The sequence below is a fragment of the Aquila chrysaetos genome, chromosome 18 (genome assembly GCF_900496995.4).
Source record: "Aquila chrysaetos chrysaetos chromosome 18, bAquChr1.4, whole genome shotgun sequence".
In the NCBI taxonomy this organism is placed as follows: Eukaryota; Metazoa; Chordata; class Aves; order Accipitriformes; family Accipitridae; genus Aquila; species Aquila chrysaetos.
The window spans coordinates 18,708,418-18,732,927 of NC_044021.1; the positions used below are offsets into that span (position 1 = coordinate 18,708,418).

The following is a 24,510-nucleotide window of genomic DNA, read 5'->3' on the forward strand; positions in this document are numbered from 1 at the left end:
AATTGTATTAAGCAGCTTCAGTTTCAAGGGCTTTTATGATGATAACTGTCTGAGCACGGAGGATTTTCAGCACAGGGCAGACAGCCTGGTGGCACTGACTGTTTTGTGGTGGGGAGCTGCCTCCAAGAGGGATGCTCCTCACTGTGGGGAGGTTGGGAGCACAGCAGAACTCCTTCTGGGCTCGGATGTGAAACAGACAATGCGGGGCTCTTGGGATGCTAACGCCTCAACTCGTTGGCCGATTTCTGGCAACTTCAGAAAATAATTTGTTGGGGTGAAATTTCCCCACTAAAAGTTTTGTAATATTCTCTGTGCAAGCAAACAATAGTTTTAAGTTGCAATACCTAGGACAGAAGGCCTAAACAACGCTGGGGGACAACACAGCAAAAACAGTCAATGAGGTGCAGTCGGAGAAAACTATAGCGACAACTATAGCTGACTAGTTGGTTAAATTCCTATTAAGCAAATAGTTTTGCAGGTAGATGGGGGGAGGAAGTGGGGGAGGGCAGCAGAGAAAGATAGATAGACTTTTAAACAGAAAAGAACACCAAACTAATTATTTTTTGTTTTTTTCCCTAAAGGCACAACCTGCTGGGTATATGATACGAAGTTTCCTCTTGTCCCAAGTAAGTGGTTCTAGTACCTTCAATGTACATATTTGTCAGAAGCTGTGCTGAGTATCTGATATGGTAGTATGGTGTCAAAGTTTTATTGCCGTATATTTATAGTACAAGCTGCCACAAATACACATGAAATTCTTTAAATGCACATTGAGCTACATACAGCATGCATGAAAACGTTCTTTACCTATTTGTTTAAGAGGCAGACAGCCATTTTCGCCTGCCGCTGCCAAGTGACAGCTTGCTGGAAGCTGCATGTCCTCCCTCAGGCCCCGCAGCACACCCCCAGGAGCTGCTATTCATACCTGGCTGTCCTACTACCAAAATAACCCTCCCACCTCAGTTATCATTTTTCAGAGAAAAGAGAGAAAAGATTTATTTGATGTTCCAGTTCCTCTCACTCATTGGCACTGAGATTTTCCTCTGTTCTGTTTCACAAAGATATTCTTCAGCTCTACAACCTGCTTGGTTGATAGCAGCGGTCTCGTTATATCAGCACAAGTGATTCCTGGATTCATTTAACCAGAAAAATGTCTCCAGTGCACACAGTTTTCATATATAATCCCTGTAGCTGTCTCTTAGAAATCTATGTGTTAAGCTGCTTTTAGAATGATTAAAAAAAAGTTTATTTTCCATAGGTGGTCCATAGTTTGTCTTTGAATAAACCAAAATGCCCATGCAAGACAGCAATGATGGAAACCTTGCACTTGGTCCTCAGTTCTAGGCTTTAGCCTTTTGCCGTGGATTTGTCCATTATGTGAAGTGGATATAAGTCCTGGTTTTCATCTGACATCCAGTGGGCTACAAAATTCCTTTGGGACACATGAAATGTCCTTGCTAGTCTTTTAATTAATTTAAACACTTTTAACAACTATAAGCTGGTTGTTCCAGCTGTATTATTGCTGTCCTAAGAGGGATCTAGTAGGAGTGACCTGGTGAAATAATCCTTTGTCGAAGTGAACAGTTTTTAGGTGGGGGTTATTTTATATACTTATTTCCTTCGTTTGGGGCTTTTTGTTCTCAGAGTAAATGTTAAATAAGTACAAGTCAGCAGTATGATGCTGCTTTAATAGAAAAAGCGTGTGGCATTCTGGGATGGTATTAACAGGAATATTGTGTGTAAGAAAGACCTGGGAAGTAACTATGCTGCTCCACTTGAGCTGATGAGGTTTTGGCTGGCACTCTGTCTCTGATTTAGGGCACCCCATTTTGAAAGGTGCAGGTAATTTGGAGCATGTCCAGAAAAGGACAGCACAAACAGCAAGGAAGTATGAACAGGAAAGCAGTCCAAAGACAGGCGTAGAAATCGGGACTGAATGCATTGTTGCGGCTAGAGAGAAAAGGAAAATGAGAGAGGTTTCAAAGGCTTGGGAAGCTTGATACAGTGATGACTGCGATGGGCAAGTTCTCCATGTCCATTGGGGGTAGGACCAAGGGCAATTGGCTCAGTTTTCCTCAAGAGAGACATAGCTTTATACTGGGAAATATGCAGCAAGGGCAAGCAGGGAAACAACCAGCTATGGGAGCTGGGCAAGCCCTTTCCAGGGAAGCTAGACTAGAAGTTGAGCGTGATTCTGCCAAGCACCCTCTGGGCATCTCTGACTCAGCCTCAGTTTTCCTCTGAACCAGCTACCAAGGGCCGTGCAGGCTCCAGAGCTGGTGCAAGTGCACATGTCCATAAGCAGAGATGAAAGCATGGAGAAACAGGGGGTCTCCTCTTCTGACGGGAGCAAGCGATCATGACTAAGACCACCAACGTCTCCACTTGCTTAGCCAACTTCTTCACTTTCTCAGTTCATACATCTTTGCACTACCTTGCAGTACCTGAATCCCGCAGGAAAGGGGGAAGAGGAGAGAAAAGCAGAGCTTTGCACCTCATTTACAGTTTCTCTTTTTCCTCACGGGAGCGAGCGGCAGGGCGCTGGATGATGGCTGGAGGCACCCTGCAGCAGCAGACTGACGACCCGCGGCCAGCACGGTACGGTCACGGGGAGCAGCGAGCTGGGGGTGCCGAGGGAGAGCCCACTGCTCTAACACACGCATTGGTACTGCAGATGAGTAGCAAACTGGTCGTGGTTGTGAAAGACAGTTGGGATTTAGAAAAGGTGATTTAGAAAATGCTGATTTGCTTAGCTAGTTGTTTTTTGGCGGGCTCCTCCACTTATGGAGGAGTTGGAGGAAATACACAGGGGCCCATAAATCAAAAGAAGTTTGAAAGTCACTGGCAAAGCTGGAAAATTTGGCTGCTTTTGGAAATAGCCAAGAGCTTAGTGGAAGAGGTAGGTTCAAATTTCTGCTCTGCCTGATTCACAGGGGCTTGAAGCTGAGCTTCCCGCTGCCTGGAAGAGTGTTTCCACCTTCAAGAGCTGCGAAAGTGTTCAGGAGTGGGGCTGTCTGCCTCTGGTTTTGTGAACAGTTTGTTAAAGGTCTTGGATCTACCCTGATTTGAAAAAAGAAAGAAAAAAAAGGAAGAAATTTGTTGTGGCATAGGAAAGCTGCTTTCTTCCCAAGTCCAATGATGACACTGGCATATGACTTTTTAAAGTGTGTGCTGTGTCTTCTGTACAAATAATTGTATCTTTTAAAAAATATTTTGCCATTTATTAATTCAGTTTTATTTATTAATAGATTAGTAGCTTATTCCTAGTTAGAGAGAATCACTGTATATATTAACTAGACATGCTTTTTGTAGGGCCATTTAAACTTGCCATGCAAATACCTTCTTGAGACAGATTTCTACAACAGTTCTCAGCTATTTCATGCACCCCCAGGATGAAAATCTTTTGGTTTAGCATTTTTTCTTTGTGGATATAAAGATTGGTTTTTTTTTCTTCCCCTGCTTCCTCCTCATGTACACATACACCTCAGGCCCAATGCACATGTGGGAGAATCTTCCCTTGCACTTCTGCTACCCCAGAGTCTGCTGGTGACTTCACGTATTTCTGCTGAGCCCCGTTTGTCCATTAACAATAAAATCACGGTGGAATTTCTACCCAATAACTGAGCATGTTTGCAAGAGCGGATGTGTATTTATACAGGAACGCGTGGTTGGCTTACGGGTGCAAAGCCTGCCCTTTGCCTGCGACATGCAGTTGGCTTTCCAAATGATTTCCCTCTCATAGCCGATAGACGTTGACTTTGGCAGCATCATTAGTGATAGACCATATATCATGGTTAATCATATCTGCTGAAAGGCTTTAAAGACTTCTCGTATCCTTCTCAATAAAAAAGATGTATTTTCTCATTCGAGTGATTTTTACCATAGGTCTCTAGTGCGTGGTCATTAAATATGCTTTCAACCCTATTTAGCTGCACTTTGTATCCTTAAATGGATGTATGTCTGAAGAGTGCAGTATTTGTACGGGGCCAAATTAAAATATACAGTTTTGCCTCTTGCTTTAAAGAAAACTTAATAATTAAGCTCAGATTGACACAGATCAAAACATTGGCAAAAATCGCTGGAAACAGTGACTCAATTTTTATTTCAATTAACAGTTTCTCAGTTTCACATATAAACAGTGAAACTGTCAAAAATAATTATCACAGAGGGAGGAAAAACCTATTTCACTCCAAGGTAAGGAAAACAGGCTAAAACAATAGCTGTGTGTACTGATCAGGCTATCAATGAACCGAAGTGAATCAGAGAGCTTTTTTCTTCTCTTGGCAGGAATCCTGTTAGTAGTTATTTTTACGTTCTTCGAAATATTAATACATTTACTTGTCTAATAACCTCTGTTTGTTGAGGAAAGCTTTCAGCTTACAAATGTTGTAAGGACAGAAGTATTTCAAAATGCTTTTTTTAAAAAATGTGTTTGTACAGTGGAAAGAGAAAAGTTACGGGACTTTCAAAATTATCAGAGACATTTTGTTAACTAATCACACTTACAATCCGAATTCTGATTCCAAACATTTGCTTTAAAAATCCTCTGTGGCTCTTTTTGGCACTTATTATGATTTTTAACTTGGGTTTGGGGTTTTTGCCTTTTTCCTGACAAATTCAGGTGAATCTGAACTAGTTATAAAATTGCAGATTTCTTTTTGTTGCTCATAAATTCTGGCATATGAATACAGGGGGAAGAAAGTTTCTTAAACATATGCGGAACTTTATCTGAAATATTGGCATGTTGACTCATCTCCTGCGAAGAAGAATGAAATTATAACATTCTCCTGCTTCTTTATTTTTTGTTTCCTACCCTATGTTGTATGTTTCCCAGGATACGTTTCAGGTTCATGAGTTTAATCTGAGATAAATAGTCCTGTCTGGGTATTGTTTCCACTGTTTGGTAAGACCATATGGAATTTTTACTTCCCATATTTTGAGTAATTTGTGTATTTATTCAATGTTATATCCTCGTTTTGCTGTTGAGAATGTAAGTAAAAGCCAGTTTCCTGGGGCTGAGAAGACAGGGTTGGGTAGAGTTTGTGTTCAGCTGCAGGCTCCAGCCTAGGCTGAGTTTTAAGCCCATGAATAATCTCCCCAGAGCTGCTGAGATCACTCGTACGCCTAACGCGTGTGTCGCAGTTTGACTCGGTTTGACCCCGTTTGACTCCAGAGTGAAGGAAATGATGCCTCGGTTGACCATAGCTGTTTGTTTCTAATTCGTCTGCATTTACATACCCTCCGTGTCTGCTTTTCATTAACATGTGAGACTTTAGCGGGGGATTTTTCACAAACAGTTACCACTGGCCAAACTAAACTCCACTGGGCACAGTTGGACACCATCAAGTGCTTTTGAAAAACTGCCCGTGTTTCTCCTTTCAGACAAACTCCCCGCAGAGCTTGTGTGCTGACAATCACTCGTGGCCGATACTCATGCTTGTATCTTCTCCATCGGTATGTTACTGCAACGAAAAAAGTAAAAACCCACTTTGGTGCTGTCTTAGGAGGCTCATGAAGCCAGCGTTCATTGGTTGACCCTTGAGGTGTTTACTCAGTTATTCAGCTCTTGGTTGGGAAACGTCCTCTTGCCTATGGAAATTTCCTTGGGTTGGATGCTTTCATAAACAATTACAGCCCGTGTTATCTGAGCATAATAAAACTAAACGGCTTCCTGTCACTATAACCTCTATTTAGTTTTATACTCCCCATAATTTTCTGAATCTCTGTATGCTTTCTCCTTTCTTGGCTTCATTTTGGAGCAAATTCCCTCTTTTGATTTATTTTGCTATGATACTGCTTTCATTCAAATGCCTCCTTTAAAATTTTCTTTTGTAATCTGTCTGTACACATTTTGCTTCCTCTCTTAACCTCTTTTTAGTTTTTGGAGTGGGAGGGGCTTAAGCATTATTGTTCATTTTATTTCTTTAACTAGTACATTGCCATATCTAGTTAAAGAAATAATTCTCTCTTAGAGTTACTACCTGTCTTTTATATTCTCAGCCATCAGTACATTTTCAGGGAACCACAGGTTTATTTTATGGAAAGAGGAGGAGGCACAAGGAGTCCTGTTACTGAGCAGGTGTGGTGACAAATTAGTCAGGAAGCTATTGCTCAATTTAACTCCAGCAGCACTCCCCTCTGAACTGTCAGCTACTATCCGTTTCTGCCCTTTCCAGGTCCGTTCATGCTCATCTGAGAAGCAACATTTTTTTCCCCTGCTTTTTCTGAGATGTGTAGGTAGTTTGGGAGCGTTACTGTGAAAAACGGATGAAACGTCAGACCAATTGTATGATCAAAGGTAAAAGAGCTTCAGAGATAACGTTTCCTGCGTGCACGCATGCATTTTTGGAAATAAGGCCCTGGCTGAATATCCTATTGCTTACTAGCAAATGTTTTGTCTCCATGTCAATGCCAGAATTTTAATTGCATTTCTCCCTGACATTAGATACGTAGTCTAAGAAACTGATGTTGCACTGCAGCTGGAAGCTGACATGAGACTGAAGTGACACATCCTTCGCTGTGGAATATTTGTCTCCAGCTGTGCCTTCGCAGGGTGGGTTACAGAGACGGCACCTGTGCGCGCCGGGGTAGCAGCAGCCAGGGAGGATTCCCTGCCATAACATTTGTCTGTGAAACACATACTTTCTCCCTGAGGAAATGGGCTTATGTCAACAAAAATGGAAACTTCAAAAAAATATATATGGAGTGCTGGGAAAAGCTAAGCATCTTTGCTCTTAAATGTGCGGGGTGATTAATTTCATGTGCCATATCCCTCACACACACATTCTTCTTCTTTGCCAAAAGCTGAATGTAATTGGAAGCCTATGAATGTCCATAGTTGCCAGACAGCTTAAAATTGAGATACTGTGAAATGCAAACAAATGGAAATGTTTCTCTCTTGTGTAAATATGCAAGAATTATTAAGCATTAAATACCAATTGCAAGGAGAATCGTTTAAGATGGTCAAAGATGAACCTGAGGTGGCTCTTGCGCACAAACCTGGAGCAGGAGTCCCGTTAGAGTGGCCTGGACAAGCGGGTTCTGTTCCACACACTGATTTTGCACCCCCTTGGTCAGTTAGTGTTGCAGCAGCTTCCTAAAAAAGCTGTAGGAAGATACAATCCTTCACACAGATGCCCTCACATAGGAGTAAGAGTAATTTGTGTTCATATAACTTACTTTCTTTTCCGGATGGAACTAAATCACACTGATCCAAAATAACATTTCTGTTGATGTAGTTGTGTCCACACTAGGGAAGGTAATGGTTTAGCTAGGTGGGCAGAGCACAAGCAGCTTGTAGATACCAAGAAGCTCCAAGATGAGAGAAGACATGACAAGTCTTGCTGGTATTCTTACTGTCAGGGCATCAATGGCTTGCTTCAGTGAAGGAAAATTACTTGTATGCACCCAGGTTGTTCTTTCACTCCCTTGCATTTTCTTCTTACATTCAGGTACTGCTTAGCTACACCAGGGCAAAGAGCAAAGGAGCTTGAGAGGCTCAGGCCATGTGGGGTCTGTTGTCATCTTTGCTGAAAGTCTGCCAGGTAAGTAATTTTTCTTCTGTGCCTCCATTTACCATCCCTCATTTTTTATTCTTAGTTATTTAGCTTACAAGGTCTTCAGAACACGCACAGTTCATAACTATGTGTCAGTAAAGTTCCCAGGACACTAAAATGCTGATTTTTGTCAAGATGAGAGGGTAACATGGCTACAGAATAAATTAGGAAAAGAGACGGCTAAACTAAACTTAGCTGCAGCCTGAAAATAAAGAAAATCGCGCTTATTGAAGAAAATTTGCGTTTTACAAGAACTGTGCCTTACAGACTGAAAATACAAACCTCCTTTACAAAAAGACAATTGTACCATTACCATTTTTGTGAACACATCTGGTCAATGTTGATGTGTATCTTTTCTTTTTGTTACAGACTAAAATGTTTTTGAGTAATCTCTTCTGACCCACCATTGCTCCTCTTTGTTTAGCGTTCAATTCTGTCAGCCCCTTCAAAATGTAGTGTTCGCCTAAGCTGCCATTACGTTGAATAATACATGCATATGATTTAATCCAAGCTGTCTCCTGCAGTTAGTCGCCTTCTGGAAAGTGTCCAGGTGTTGCTTGAAAAGAGATGGCTGGGAAAGAAATAAACAATTTCACTTGACGAATTGGCCAGTGTATCTTTTGTCTCAGCCATATTCCACTTTGAAAGTCTTGTTCAAATAAAATAATTGTGCTTGAGACATAAGGGGGGGAGGGGAGGGGTGGCGTGTTCACCCATGCAGCTCAAAGCTTTGTATAAAGACGGTAAAACATAATTATCCCAGGCAAACAGAAGAGGAAACCGAGGCATAGCCCTTGGGTTAAACTCAGTAGAAAGGCAAAGAGAGAAACCCAGGTAGTCTGGAGTATTTGGCCTCCTTCAAATATTAGCAAGATTCCTTTCTGCATTAGCCATCCTTTCTGCGAAACAGAAAATGTTCCTGCTCGGAGTGCAAAAACATGCCTAAAATGTAATGCTCTCTCTACAACTCTGGGCTACCAGGTGGGCAACGACACTTTCCCACTGTAAGAGCAGTAAATGTGAGAAAAATAAATGGCTAGTTCATTTTTGCAAGGAAGGTGCTGCAGCATCACTGCGAACGCAAGGAGCTTGGTATTCCTGAAGTGTTTTTGCATGATTATTTTTTAGGTTCACTCTTCAGTTACATAACAACATATGCTTTCCCTATTTACAATGTTAAAATAGACCGAGATAAAAAAAAATATACTCCCACTGCGAATGATATGGCACTGACGTCTACTACTGATACACCGATGTCTTTTCCCACCAAAGCCAGCTAGATGCTGCCTCAATCTGCCATGAAAAGTCTGTAATCTCAGAGCCATAAAGTATAGCAATGTGCAAGGAAATGAACCCAAAGAAAAAGCTTGGCAATCAGAACTTGGAGATTGTCCCTTAAAGCGTCGGTAGCTGCCTGGATCTTCCTAGTGTTCCCAGCGGATATTTTGGGTTGAAAGAAAGAAATGCCTCAGCTAAGCCTGAAGGCACCTGTTGGAAGGTGTCCCAAAATGTGGGGATTGTCAATAGCGGGGATCGGTCTGCGCTGGTGGCAGATGTTTTATGCTCAATAGTGACTGGAAGGAAAATTTCCCACCCAGGAACTGTCAAGCACAAGATGTCTGCAGTGTATTAAGAGCTTTAGAATAAAATACTAGGTTGTGGTAGAGGTTTGCTTTATGTGAAGCTTCTCTCTCGTCAAAATAATTTTGAGGAAGAATTGTTTTCCTTTTTTAACACCTGTTTTTGACATTTCTGAAATGGAAAAGCTTTTTGTTGTTGTCAAAATGACTCTGTTATGAAATGTAGATGTAGGTAGGGCAAGAAAGAAGTTATAACGAATACGTTTGAGGGATTCCTGCGAAGAGCTCTTGCACATGAAATAAAAATGTACGTTCTAGCACATCTCGACCTTCCCATGTCATAAACAAATGTGGAAATGGAAAGGGCAAATTCTCAGCTGTGTGCCGGGATTAAAACAAGCAGCAAAGCCCATCTCCTCTCAGCTCCACCCTGTGCCCTCCCTGTCCCCAGCACCTCCACTACCACGAGGATTTTAAGCTTCAACCAGTCGCCCATAGCAAATCCCGGACCTGAAACCAGCGTGATGCTGAGGACACGAGGAATCTTTCTTTTTGGTGGACGATGGTTTTGAGAGAGAGTGGTGCCCGTTTGCTTCTGTGCAGAGGTTTGGACAGCCACACAAAGGCCCCGGTGGAGACGAATTGGTGGGCAGAGAGCAGGTGATAAGGTTAAAAGTGCACGATGGCTGCAGTTTTATCACTCGGATATCAGTAATGCGGACGTGCCTATGTGTGTTTGGATTCCAGGCACACGTATCTGAATACGCCTGTCTAAATCAAGCGGCTGCTCAAAACCTTTAGCAAGTGTCCTCAGCCAGAAACCCCGAAGCCTCCCGCGTTTACCTTCAACACGCATCGGGAACTGCCGCAGTGGGTTGCAAAGCGTTGTACTTAAGAAGTGAAGTCTGGAGAGAAATGAGTCTTCTGTGCAATTATTTCATACTTTTTGGCTTCTCTGATTCAGTCTAGCGCTGAACCTCTCCCTTCTCTCCCCCTTCCCATTAGCCCCATGAGGCCTCCCTGACCTTACAATCCACCCACGGTTTCCATGTTACTGTCAGCCTCCTTACACTTGACTGATGAGAAATATGTGATTATTCAACACATCATAAAAACAGCCAGAGCAAATGAAGGAGAAATCTGGAAAGTATTTATAGAAAATCTGTAAACAATCATTGCAATTCAGCTATTCAAAGCTGTGCACACATTAGCTTGTTAGCTGTAGAGCCGTTAGATGTTCTTTGGTTCTTTTACCTTTTTTAAAAATTAAGAACTGCTTTGTTATACTCCCAGCCATTGTGTATTTCATAGGCTTCTGTTTGCAGAAACAATTTCTTTTTGAGCTACAATAACCGAGAAGAGATTTTTTTTTCCTTATGACTACACATCACTTCATTGACTTCAGAGGTTTGACAAGCACCGATTCACTGACATTGCTTGTGTGCTAAAAGGCTTCTTGAGGTGACTTCAAGCACATGCATCTGTTTGCTGCGTACAGCTCAACATCAGATTCAGATAAGTAGGAAGGAGGAGGTGAGAAAGAAGAAGCCGTGAAACTCTTCTGGAAAGAGACACAATGCAATGGTGGGACACGCATTGCAAAGTCTCTCTTCTCTGTGAGAGGCAGGGGTGTTTCTTACTCACCATAGCGTGATTTAACCAGAGTGGGATGATTCCATCAAGGCTTTTGGGGTAAACCAGCTCTCGATTGTAGGTATAGAGTGTCCAAAAGGATATAGACACAAACTGGAACCAAAATACAAAATGAAAGAAATTTCAAAATGAAAGGCAAACCTAACTGATGGGATTTGGCTAGTGCTTTCATTTCTAAGAAGGCAAAACATCTCCTACATGAAATGTGGTGATATTGCCAGATAAACTCACATATCTCACATGTTACAACATAAAGAAAGGAATTTACTCTGAGGTGCAGTGTTCTGTGTTGATAGTGCGAGAAAAACCTCCTTTATAAACTACCAACACTGACATTTTCTGTGGAATACTAGCTTTAAACTTCCACCCCCCGCCGCCTCCTTTGCAGATGGGATCTTTTGATGGTCCAGAAGTTCTCCTCGAGGGATTGACTGTCAAGCCACAGCATTTGTTCTGCTCAGTAACAAAGTAAAAACAGATCTCGGTAAGACAGTTCACATAAAACTTACCCTTATCGTCAGAATTCATAAGGCTAATTCCTAAACTGCAGGTGCAAGCCGCACTGTGGGCACCCATCTTTTTCCCAACAGAGAAGGATTTACGGTGGGAGAACTTAACTGCAGGAGATGAACCCTGGTATCGGTTACTGATACCTAGAAGCTGATTTGCACTTTTTTGGTCTGGCTTTGTATTTGAGCACACTTTGTGCTTGCGGTTGGAAATCAGGGACGTGAGATGCTGGAAGAATAAGACTACCCTGTGCCTCTGTCCTGCGGGCATGGTGAGGATCCCTGGGGGGAATATGACAGCAGCATCGTGAATACTGCTGTGCAGGGAAGATAAATTAGGCAGTCTCTCTGTCTCCATCCCTGGCAGGACTTTTTTAGTGAGCTAGCTGGCTGAGCTCCTTGTGGACCAGATTTAAGCAGCACTTCTCAGTCCTTTGAGATTCAGAGGTGGCTGCAGGCTTCACTCACGCAGAGCCGTACCTACATATATAACCCACCGGTTCCTGTCCAACCCACAGGACCAGATAAACAGCCTTTCACTAAACAGCATTGTCTGTGAGGGAGTAGGTGATCCGTGGTGAATCTGACATACACTGTGACTACAGTTATTTTCCTGTGAATCTGTTTCTCTCCAGCGCTTATTTAAAGCCACACTGGAGTCAGAGAAGGAGATGGGAGATTCTGCTGCCTCTTAGGTACCCTCTCGTGTCCTCCTGGCCCGTGCTGCCCTTTAGAGAAATGCCCTGAATCGATAAACCCACAGCTATTTGGACTATGAGATTAACGAAGAGGTTACACCTCATTCACCCTTTGGGGTCAACCTGTATTCACTTGGGGACAGCAACCCTAAAGTTTGTGCAACAGGCTTTGCATTCAACCATGACAAGCTCAGCACTGTTTCTTCTTCTAAATGCTCCAAATCCATTTTCAAATGGTAAAAGAGAGCCTACAGTTCTTATCTATTTTATACATGTGTATGTTATGCCGCTATACACCCCTCATCATTTATGCAAACATTATTTGTACATACAGAGGTTACTTACTGTGGACACTGGGAAAGCCAGGACACTGAAAAGAAGGTCTCTGCTGGAAATTATGCACTTAGCACATCGCAGTTTCTTAATTAGTCTCAAAACATCAGCCAGGAAGGACACCCCATAGAAGACAGCCTGCAAAACCTAAAGTAATTACACCTAATGAGGGAAACTCATCCAGCTTTCATTAGCACGTTCCTCAATGAACTCTGTTCTTGCTCTTCAGGGAGCTGTTTTGTTCCTGAGATGCAAGCCTGCGTGAGGGAAATAGCTGTTGGCTAAATCTTTTTTACTAATGGAAACTGATTAAAGAAAGTTGTTCGGGAGGTAACTTTAACAGTATCTTATTTAATAGACTAAACAGAGATGTGTGATGTGATTCAGATGGGAGAGGTGGCAGGACATGTTGAAAGCCAGCTCCTTCACACTTCCTATGTTAATTGTTATGTTCAATTTATCTGTGTAGGAACAGGAGAGAACAAAATATGCCAGGAAATGTTTCCTGTAAAGCAATTGCTAGATAGCTTCTCCCACCATTTAGCCAACACAGGGCCTTCTTTCCAGGGACTCACAGCGCGGTTGATCTCAGTGTCAAGTAGCTCAAAATGCTCTAACGTGAGAATTAGGTGTGGAAGTTATCAAAACCAGAACCTCTTTTGCTGAACTCAGAGGGATTCAGGAAAGGATTTCAAGTGCTTAGAAGCAGAAATCCAGACTTCAGTAACTAAAACTGAGTAAGTTAAACTATTTATAACTATTGAATTTTGGAGCTCTCTGTGTGTGTTGTTTTGGGTTGGGTTTTTTTTTCTTTCCTTAAATCATTTACAAGTAATGAGGATGGGGTTGTTTGGGGAGGGCGCTGGGAGGATTTGGTAAAGAATTAGGTAAGTCCACAGTGACAAAACAGGATTCTGCAAACTGTGTATGAAATTGCCACAATATTGTGGTTTAAACGAATATTGCTTTTCTGATTACTTCATTTTCTCTCCTAACACTGCACAGGGGATCTTGTTAAACGAGATTTGTCAGATGCACAAAGGCAAAGCCTTGCAGAAAAGTATTTCTCCCGTTACCTTGCATTCAGCACTGAGTCTAGTTCAGTTCTGTTAACTCACGGCGCGGCCTCTTCTTTTTAAGGCTAGGTTGTCCCAGAGTGATGCAATATGGGAAATGCAGCGTACTGCAAACGCTGGACCAGCTAGCGATGCTTAAATGGAAAGAGGCTGCGTTACAGCTTTCAGGATGAGATCTCTTTTGCCATGATCTTACTCTGAACTGGATATTTATTTAGAGCAAAGCGTCTGAAGTTGTGGCCAGTTACTTCATCGGTTTCTGAAGGAGCCGAGAAGGGTGGTGCTTGGGAGGGGACAGAATTAGTGCAATGCTTTTCCATCAGAAATTCCTTTATCATCAAAATATCTGAGGGAAGGAGGGGACTATGATTTCACCGTGCCCGTTGTCAAACAAGGGTTTCTGCAAGCTTTAGTTTGCAGAGACTGACTCTTCCTGGGGAGCAAAATGAGCGTAGTTTGCACGGCCGAAGTATCCTTGCAGTTATCCGCAAGCATCCCCGTCCATTTTGCGGCTTCCCGGCAAAGGGGAAAGATACATCCCTCCTTCCCTATCCTTTCTGCGGTCCGGATGGCAGCCACCGCAGACTGCAGCGGGGTGCCCCTGGCGGGTGCCCCCCCGGCGCAGGCCCGCAGCGGCGGGGGCAGGGAGGTGCTGGCACGGGCTGGGTGACTGGCCCAGGGACACCCAGGACGAGGTATCAGAGGTCGCGCACCACCCGGTTCGGCTGCAAAGCCCCGTGTTTCCTCTCGAGAGCGTGGGGTGAACAGCCGCGTTTTTACATAAAAACAACCCAAGCAGCTTCATCAGAACCCACATATGGTTTTGTTCAATTCTGAGGCACCCAAACCGGCTCTTTCAAATGCGGTTTTCTCTCTCTCTCTCTCTCCCCATTATCACAATTAGCCTCTGTAACTGCAGGCACAATTTCAGTCAGTAGGGATTCAGACCTCCGAGGCACGGGTCCAGTTCAGAAAAGTCCGTACTGGGGCGCAGCGTGCTTCGACCCAAGCGCGTGTTCAACCCAAACATCTGCCCCAGTCCCCGGCCTCCCCAGGACACCAAAACCAAGTCCCTGAAGAACTAAGAAAAACCTGGTAATAAACAGAAGCTCTTGTAACACCCTGTAGAGTCAACAGTAACTTTCTGTAAAAAGCATGAAAAATGAACATGGGGATGGTGACAGTCTGGTGACACATGGTGACTAATTGCCAATAAAGCAATTAGGGAGAGGCCTGGTTCCCAGAGGATGGGGCTATTATTATCTTGCTCATGGTCAGCCTTACATTAATCATGGGACAGGGATAGGCTACTTCTTCCCCCCACTTTCAAAATTAACTAAAACAAACATTTCTGAAAAGAAGCAGTCCTAAAACAGCCACATTCTCAGCCTGGTAAATATTCTGTCATATGCAGGGGAGGACAATGTTATCTTCTGTATGGAAAATGCTTATCTGAGTGTGTAGCCTGACCCATTTCTCTGGCTGAATATGGAGAAGAACAACTCCTGAAGAAGTTTGAACTCAGTCTCAGGAGCTTGTTTTTGCCCTGCTCATAGCTCTACCCTTGTCCGTCACTGTGGGTTCAAAGGCGTTTCAGTCAGTTTGTGATCACCCTGTATTTCCAGGAGCAATGGAAGAATATACAAGTAATTTTCAAGGCAGAAAACCGAACCTAGCTAAAACCATCCCTAGTAATGCTCAGTCTGGCAGGGTGCGCTACCAGTAGACTGGAGTCAGAGCTCCAAACCCGTGCTCTTCCAGGCTTTATTCCTGTAAGAAAGGTGCATCCAAATCTCGCAGCCCTTCACTATGGGAAAATGTTGACATTAAAAAAAAAAAAAAAATTACATGAAAACATCAAATTATTCCAGATGTCCTGTGAGTTTCCCAAACAGCAGTGCTGGCGCTCACAAATCCATTGCAGCCACTCATGGAATATAAATCTGCTGGCTGTAAATAAAGAGGATCCCCTAAAGTATTCCCACACAAACAGAAGGAAGACTGGAAGCGTTCAGAAAGCTAACAATTAACCCAAAGAAGAGAATATGGATATGATTATCCCTGTTGGAGAGATGCCGCTTTCCTCTCTAGACCCACAACACTCCATGGCACTAGGTGCTATAGAAATGCTAAATTTGGCCAGATCGATTTTCCAAACTGAGAGTCATAGTGACAAAGACAAACCTTAATTTTTATCTGCTGCAGTGATCAAAGGGGTGTTTCTGTTTAACTAACCTGACATGATTTACTTTCGTGTATAAGATCTAGCCATATGTGTATATTGAAATCTCCAACTAGTACAAATAAATCGGGCTCCAAGCTCTGCCCTTAAGGGGGCATAAATCCAATATTCCAAATAGGCTATTAGACATAACAGTCAACTTTTAGTGTAGACACACATCCATTCACATGATAGAGACCTGGAAAATATGTATACTAAATACTGGGTCTATTCTGAAATAAATAAAAAACAGCTTTCAAGAGAATTGAAAAGTATTTCAATTATGAGAGACAAAGGCATAAGGAATAAAATGGGGCAGGAATGCAATTAATAGTTTTTAAAGGTGCAGTGTGCTCATTATGCAATGATTTACTAATAGATTTACAGCAGTGAGCAGATTTTTACGAGCTTGGATATTTCAGGCAATGAATGATTCAGCTTGTACTGTTTTGTGTCACAGACAAATGGATACAAAACTGTTTTTATCTGTCATTTCTGCTTGTTCAATAATCGGTCAATGAACTCCTCTGGTACAAACCCCACTTATCTCTTTTTTTTTTTCCCCTACAAAAATATTTCCTTTCTGAATCTTGATTGCTATGATCATTAACTAGATAAATGAATCTGAAGTAACGTCAGAGCTGTAGCTCTCTTGGGAGAGCTGCATGACTAGCGAGGAATTGAATGAGGTGATAAAAGAGGGTCATATCTAGAAAAAATTCTTCCAGCATCCCTCCAGCAGAGCTAGGAGTCAGGCTGCATTTCCATCCCCGGAAAATGTCACATTTCCCAGTATTTCCATTTTGGATGAGAGCAAGCTGGCCACAGCAGCTTTCCACAGAAGGAAGTTTTCAAATGCAATTCCAAAGAGCTAAGAGGAATTTTGGGGGGAAAATTTCCAAGTGATTCAGTCAGCTGGTGCCAGAAGCCAGGCAGTCACAGCCCGGCAGGAGACAGGCAGAAGAGCCGGGCAAGCGCTCTGCGTGCCTGGCTCTGGGGAAGCCTCCAAGGCACGGCCCAGCCCTGCCCGGCACGGCGGCTCCACCGAACCAGCACAGCCCAGCGAGAAGCTTTTGCCCCATCTTCTTCCCCAGGAGCGTACCTCCCGGCATCCCGAGGCGCCTCCTGGGACTACGTCCAGAGGCACAGAAACGTAACGCGTCGGGTGTGCACTGACGGACGGCTGCGGTTGACAGCCGCCTCTCGTCCCTTCGTGTCCCTCAGCAGCAGCAGGGAGTGGTTTAATGCCAAACCGTGGGACGACTCTTCTAGGTCCTGGGGAGCCCCACAGGGAGCTCCGCGGTCCCCTGGACCACCTTGTCTTCTCACCCTCTTCCTCCCTTAGACAGCGGCTCAGGAAAATTTTGCCACCTGGAGATACCAACAAACGCTGTCCAAATCAGCGGGAGAAGGGGGCAGGAGGGCATTTCTCTCCCCGTGCCCCTCTCCCTTTTTGGCGATCCTTTCTTGAAAAAAACGACGTCTCTGTAGAAGAAGGACTACTGGCCATGAAGGAGTGATTTTGCACATGCTGCCCCATTGCCACATTTTCTGTGTGAGAGATAGGCAACATCTTCAGCCCAAACCATGTCCCTGTTGGCTGACAGCACTGTTTTAGCGTCGGGATTGGATTAATAAGTGGTTAAAATATGGGAGACAAAGGACTGGAGAAGTGGAGCAAGGGCTCCTGTTCACGGAGATTTAATGAGACCTGAGCTGTTCAGCAGATCCGTAAATGAGCTGGGGAAGGGAGCAAACACCGAGGTGGTAAAGCTTTGTAAATCTTTTTTTTTTTTTTTTTTTCTCTGTCAAAGCAAAGCCTGACTGCAAAATTGCCAGAGAATCTCAGGATGCTGAGTTCCTGAGAGATCAAATAGCAGGTGAAAATCAGTGTTGGTAAGTGCAATGCAATGCATTTCAGAAAAAAAAAGCAACTTCAATTATATATTTTTCAACAGTGGGTTCTAAATTAACTATCGCCATCCAGGAAAGAAATCACTGTGGATAGCGCTCTCAAATTGCCAGCTGCTTGCTCACCAGTAATCAAAAAAGACAAATAGAGAGTTAAGAATTGTTAAGAAATAAACAACAGAAGAGGAAACACCTTTAGGCCACTGTATAAATCCGTGCTGTGCTCATAGCTCGACCACTGCAGCCTGCCCTACTCACCCCTTTCTGAAACTAGAAAAACTACTGCAAAGTGTGACAAGGATGCTTTAATGAAAGAAGCAGCCCTTTGTGAAGAGAGATGAAAAAGGCTTGGACTTCCAGCTTGCAGAAGAGAATAACCGAGGGGAAAATCTGGTGGAGGTCTCTAATGAGTGGCAAAGAAAAAGCGAACAGGGGCGGACAATTAAATTATAACACAGAACTAAAGAGGCATCAAATTCAGTTGTCAGGAAGCCGGTTTACACCAACAAAATGAACTGCTCTTTCACACAAGGCACACTTGCCTTATGGCACTCACTGCCACAGGGTAGGGAAGGTACCAAAAGTATGAACAGGTATGTTTTTCCTTTAGATAGATGAAGGGAAGGCTTTGAATGGGTATTAGCTACCTCTGGATTCCTCTTCTGACTGGGCACATCGGTATGCCAGCGTGAGGGTAGAGTCACGGAAAGTTCATTATACACTTACACGTGCTCTTGTCTTGTGCAGCCTTTCCCTCATCATCCACTGCTGGTCGCTAAGGGAAGATGAATGATAATTTCAATGAGTATTTCTGCATGCCAAAATACTGGGAGATGGGTTATTTGCTTTCTCCTCTTGATCTCATGCTTTAGAGTTGTGTCATACACTGCGTGATAGATCTCATTATAATGGTGCCAGGGGATGGGGGTGGAGCTGCTGTTTTGCCTGAAAGTATGGCTGATACTTTAATGGGGCCAGCTCCCCCAAAAAACAGAGGAGAGGAGCTGGGCACACAGCCTCTTGCCTCGGACTTGGCTGGTGGTGTTTTAGTCTACTGACATATGTCCCAGCAGGACAAACTGAATATCCTTAAGGTTGTGAATCCTGACCATTTGATCGCTGGCATTTCAGAAAAATTAATTTTTAAACCATCACAAAAAGCCTAGATGTACTGATACAAAGACAACATAGCAACAAACCATACATGTGCCATCCTGACTGCAGCGATATATGTGCCCTCATCCTTCCACAGCCGGCTTGGCCACTTAGAAGGGCACCGTGGCTCCCTGAAGCCCAGGCTGTTGTAGCCACCTCACATGCCATTCGCTGCCTCCTAGTTGCAAATATTTCACAGAGTCACAGAATGGTTGAGGTTGGAAGGGACCTAAATTTCCCAGCCTCTTGAGGGTCTCCAAAGGCCCCACTTGGAGCTGGGGAGCCTTTAAATTTCCATGGAACTCCACCATGGGGTGTCTCCTTCTAAAGAGTAAAAGTAGAGACAAACACACCCCGGGCCAGACCTCCCACTGATATTTAACTCTTGACGGTCACACAGAATGGACGAAAGGCTACGGAGGTCCCTGCGGTCATCCTTCAGATTAGCAAGTGCCCCTGAACTTTGTCCCGTGTAGGAACCCTCTCCACACGCCTGGTCTTTCCACCCCGCTGCCACCAGTCAGTGAGGAACCGCTCGGGCTGTGAACAAGCCTTCTCCCCCAGGGTATCTCACGTGCTTTCATTTTGATTTCTGTCTTGTGAAATGTTAGCATATTAGGCGAAGCAGAACACATTACGGTCTGTGTTTTTCTGTGTACTGTTAGGAAATGCAGCAAGCAGCTGAGAGCACTGTTAAAACACATGTACTAATGTCACAATCGCCTCTCTCTGCAGGCTGGAATTTCTTTCCCTCGTGCTCTCAGCTGATTGTCAAGCTAAGCATGTACTCTGAATGGCTAAATTAGTACCGTGCTATGCTTTGTTTTACCTTTTTCTGTAATTTACAGGACAGAAAAGCCTATTAAAAAACTGAAGTAAAACTTCAAGCAGCATTATAATGTGTATTGAATTAAGGGTTAGATAACATGCATCAGACTTGCACATGTCCTGGCTGGACGTATGCTACCTCCTCACTGGTAGCTTGTCTCTTTTACAAGGAGGCAGCTAGCTTCAGAGGACTTTCTGAAAGCCAAGTAGCCCACCAGCCAATATTCTTTCTGCATAAAACCTGTGAATACGTTTCACAGCACAAGCATGGATCCCTACTTAGTTTCCTTTGGGGTATAAACCGTTAAAGGAAGCAGTTTAACAGCAGCAAATATACCAGCTGCATATGTCTTGAGGCACAGATGGCAGACAAACAAATAGACAAATTGGTATCACTGTACAACATGATTTGCTTACCAGATTGAGGACTGTCAAATATTTCCACTGCCCACCGTAAAGAAACACTTCAGATGGCCGCTCTTCTGTTCTTACGTGTGTGATTGAATAGGCAACAAAAAAATACCAGACAAAAGCAAGGCAATGGTACGTTGCGAGAGTAGAGATTTCCATGCTTTAGCTAAGAGCAAGTGATAATCGGGACAAAAGCAGCTTTTCTCTTAAGGTCCTCGGTCGCTGTGCATGGGAAACGGCAGGGCAGGAGGGTGTACTTCGGAGGAGACTCGGGACACGTCGTTGCCGCTTTGCTCTCGTCAAAAGAAATAATCACAAGGCTGCGAACTTTGCTTCTATTTGTTTCCCTTTTCACTGTACAGATAGGCTGGGGGCGGGGGGGGGGGGCAAGAAGAATAGGCTTATTCCCCAGATTTAAATGCTTTGCTCAAGATTAGCGGATTAGTTGCAGAGTTATATAAGTTTTGGGGTTTTTTTTTTGCAAAAATGGGGGGAGCTTTGCTGCTGATTTTGTGTAACGGGCTGTCACGCTTTGGGTAGCAAGTGAAAACGAGTGGCATTTTCCTCACTCATAGTGGTGGGTGCAGCCATTTCTCCAGCTCAGCCTGGGAAGCCTCTGTGACTGTTTTTCCCTTGTGCCAAAGGAAGAAGTGGGAAACATATCGGTCTGTGAAAGAAAAAAACGAGTTGATTTGTTGATAGGCTATGGAGGTGGCAAGGAAGCTGAGAGGATTCGTAGGCAAAGGTCCTTGGGGTTGAAAATCAGTGCGAGCGTTGACATTTTTTTGTGGGAAAAGGCTCCACCGCCTTTACGCCGCTCCACGCAGCTGGGATCCGTCACCACCGTGCACGGCAGGTCGGCCAAACCCCGAGTCGCTCTGAAGCTCTGGCAGGGATGGAGACACGGGGCAAAGGCCTTGGGTGACAAACCCTAAGCACTGAGCAGGGCGTCTCGCCTACCTGCTTCTTTACGTGCTGCCATCCACTTTCAGACAGCCCCTCTTCCCTGGCGCGACATTATCGCACCGTCGGGGCTGGGGTAAAGAGAAGAGCCGATGCTCATGCAATGACCCTAAAATGAAGCGATCAAAAAAGTTCCCATGGAAATGCTCATTTTTCCCTCCCTAATTAGCACTGGAAAACACACCCGGCATTTGCTATTTGGGCCAGAGTCTCCATAATTGCAGAGCGGGTACCGTGCCCCAGCCCATGCCTGGACCTTGCCCATGCAGGATGGGGAGAGGGGGATGCTCTTCTCGCCCCTGCGGAGGCTGTCCCCGTGGGCAGGGCTGGGCTTCGGCCAAGCAGACTGCATTAAAGGATCTCTTTTTTTTTGCCCCTCTCACTGGCCTACAGGCAGCATTGAGCAATCTGCTGTGTTTTGGTTTGTTTTGGTTTTTCTCTTGCATTTTTTTTTCCCCCTGGTACCAGACATAAGGCTCCATGTGGGATGATTTCCTATGAACTCAGACAGCAATGTGGATGCATGTTGGGAAACAGCCCTTGCACTAAGGCACTTCAATATCCTCCTGTGTTTCATTGACTTCTCCCCTAATTGAGATTACCCGCATCCAGATTCGCCAGGCATTCCAGCCATCACAATCCCAGTGAAATATTTCTGCCTCAGTTAGGAAAAATAAAGATGTAGATACTTTTGTGGTTGTTTGAGTTTGCAGGAGAAAACCCCTTGCCAGAAAAAGAAAAAAAAAAAAAAAGATGGGAATATGTTTTTTGGACTCTGACAATGTCACCAGTCTTTTCCTAGGAAATCCAGCAAAACATAGTTTTCAGTTGCCTTTACAAACTTTCTGGGGAGAGGCAGTGCTGTCATGAGCTGTTCTTCCTCTGCTCCTCCTTGTTAAGACTCATCCCTGTGACAAAAGGCAGGAACAGAATAGGACCATGGCATGGAAGGGCCCTTTTTATTAGCGATTTGCATATCAAAGACACCAAGCAGTCAGCACTTAACAAGTTATCTTCACACCAGCCTTTCTGAGGTTTTGCTGTAGAGCAACTTTAAAAATGGGAAGGCATGTGCTTCTGCTCGGTAGGTGCCCGAACGCATGCAAATGAATGTAAATGTATGGAAAATGACAAAGTATGTTTTTGCTTTTCTGGAGGATCTTGGCCAGTATGGCTGGGAAGGTGTCAAGTACGGTGACAGTTTTCTGATGTGGACACCTGTCCAACAGACTGAGACCATCTGCTTTGTTTTCCCATATATAAGAAGCAAGATACTTATCCTTTAGCCTAGATAAGGGATGAAGTTCAGATGTAGAAAAATGGCAAAGAAAGGATGAGAACCAGATAGGATCTGAAGGCTAATACCCCACAGTTCATGGAGTCTTTCTTATTTCACTGCAGTGAGCAAATACACTGGAAAGCTCGTATCTTACACCTTCTCTCCATGGGTATGAACATCTACTCAAGGTTCAGTGGAACAGGAAATTCAGCCCCAAAGTTTTTGCAAGGGGTGGAGAGGAGGAAGAAAGAAGGAGCACATCGAAGCACAGGCAGATGTGCCGCTGCAGATTTAGCGGGATGGTTTAGGGAAATACCATTTTTCCGTCTGCTTGGTATCACACCCCAGCTCACATCTGCTTCTCCCCTGGCACTGAGCCACATTCACGCACTCTGCCAACGCTCCCAGTCTGCTTCGGGGGCTCGTCTGATTTGAGCAGCGACAGCTGACTTTGTACTGAAGCAAACTGGGAGCTCCCACTTAGTCCATTAACATGGGTCAGCTGAAGAATAGTAACGAGTAACTGGAGCTGTAAATCACGCTCTACACACAAAATGTCCTCTGCTCATGCCCTCTTCTACAGGAGTGAGTTACGCCAGCTTGCCTGACTTTGCACCGAAATGGGCTTGACTCACTCATATTATTAGTATGGTTCAGGTACAGAGATGACAGCAAACAGTGTAAACCGGTAATATCTTAGACCAACATGTCTGTTTGTAATGTCACTGTGTGTCTCCGCTGATGGGCATGGTATTTCCAGGCTATCAAGCACTCCCCCGTAAGTCCGTCGTTACCATACAGTGTTTAGTTACAACCTCAGCCTGTTGCTAATGAGGCAGCTGGTAGAAACAAATATTCCTGCTTCCTCATGGGCTGACAATTCGTTTAGAGACCAGTTAGGCGCCTTTCAAATATTCTTCAATATTTTTGCACTGGCAAAGTTTCCTCTCTGCCAGGGCAGCATCCAGCGGTGGCAGAACAAGCGAGAGCAGCGCAGGAAATTACTGGCAGGTGACAGCAGTTAGGGCCAGGTGGGAGGAAAGGATTCAAAGCCAAGCAAAGCCCCAGGAAAGAGTTCGGGGGCCTCAAAAGCAAAACTGGGTCTTTGCGCCTGGTTCTCTTTCCTAGGCACAATCTAAGAACAAGGGGCTGATGCGCAACTGGGACTTGTGTCTGTCAGAGGGATTTCACAGGGTGAAGAAAATATGAGGAGCTGGGTAAGTATGTTTTTCTTCTAGTTTCCTGACACTTGTTTCTATTCTCAATGCAGTTCTATTATCTCATGCGTGGATTTCATAATTTATTTATCTTTAATTTACTGCTATTGTAAGCTGGCTTGCATTAAGGGTGGCATTCCTTGAAAGCAGCGCCTGGGGCTGTTCTTGTTCAACATCCTCTGTGCGCTATGGGAGCGTGTCCACAGTTAACAGACTCCATCTCTGCTACGTTCTGGTTTAGTTGCAGGTAATGCAGAGGTCTGTGCGGAAGAAGCATTTTCTGATAAGCATTAGCCAAGAAAGCTTTTTAGCATGTAGTGCGAGGCTGCCTGAGCTCTATGTCCTCGGGGACGTCTGTAATAACGATTCGTTCTGTGATGGTCCTGATGTATGAAATGAAACATAATTGACAAAATTGCAAGCCTGGCATAGTCTGCTCCAGGCATCCTCAAATCCTGAGGCAAACTCCCCAAAATCATGTGGTTACTGTAATTCACAAGATTTAATTCTCTCTGGTTTTATTTGTCTTGGGCTTTAGTAGCTCCTAGGGGTCTGAGTTTTCCAACTCTTCTTCACAGCTGTGTGAGCAACAAGTGTAGAAATGTTTTAACTGCTAATAAAAGCTGAGGGCCTTGCCCAGTGACACAGCAGTGATAGTGACAGCTAATGAAGATCGATAAAAATATCCTGAGATACTTCACTAAAAATCTGAGAACAGGCAATGCTGCAACATCTCCTTGCTGTGTATGGCAAGCAGGAAAGTTAGAGAGTTGAAAGATAGCTTATGTATCCTCCTGCATGAGCCTCTCCTCTTTATCTTGTGTAAGATTTTTTTTTTTAATATATATTTTTAAGGAGAAAACAGGAAGTGATTTATCTTATCTTAATATGTTTGTTCTGAATTGCTTTTAAAAAGTTGTTCCAAAATGCCAAAATTCAGAGGGATTTTTCAGTCTCAGAGTGATGACTGGTGTACAAGCAGAAACTGGATTCAGTAGTTGGAAGTACTTGCTCAGATTTCAGAGTTTCTCCTTCCCATTGAGTTCTATTGGCTTTTAAACTATATGTTTATTCAGACTGCTAAATGAAATGTCACTTTGATCCAGAAACAAAACTTCCT

General features: G+C 44.0%; 1 protein-coding gene and 1 long non-coding RNA gene across 4 annotated transcripts in view; one reads left to right on the forward strand and one right to left on the reverse strand.

Annotated features, from left to right (window-relative positions):
- LOC115353099 (androgen dependent TFPI regulating protein) overlaps nucleotides 1–20,292 on the reverse strand; it is a 32,856-nt gene extending 12,564 nt beyond the window's left edge. The window contains exons 1-3 of one of the 3 annotated variants that reach the window (XM_030042080.2): nucleotides 19,938–20,291; nucleotides 12,342–12,476; nucleotides 10,781–10,882 (exon numbers count right to left, since the gene is read on the reverse strand). In XM_030042080.2, coding sequence (XP_029897940.1) covers nucleotides 10,781–10,882; nucleotides 12,342–12,476; nucleotides 19,938–20,090 — 390 coding nt within the window. In that variant the 5' untranslated portion in view covers nucleotides 20,091–20,291. Of the gene's footprint in view, nucleotides 1–10,780; nucleotides 10,883–12,341; nucleotides 12,477–19,937 lie in introns of all 3 variants that reach the window. The other 2 variants (XM_030042079.2, XM_030042081.2) reach the window with 2 other exon arrangements.
- On the forward strand, nucleotides 2,390–8,156 carry LOC115353101. Its single transcript, XR_003927420.2, has 2 exons — nucleotides 2,390–5,454; nucleotides 6,177–8,156. It is a non-coding gene; the product is annotated as an uncharacterized LOC115353101 (long non-coding RNA).
- Nucleotides 20,293–24,510: the final 4,218 nt, after the last annotated feature.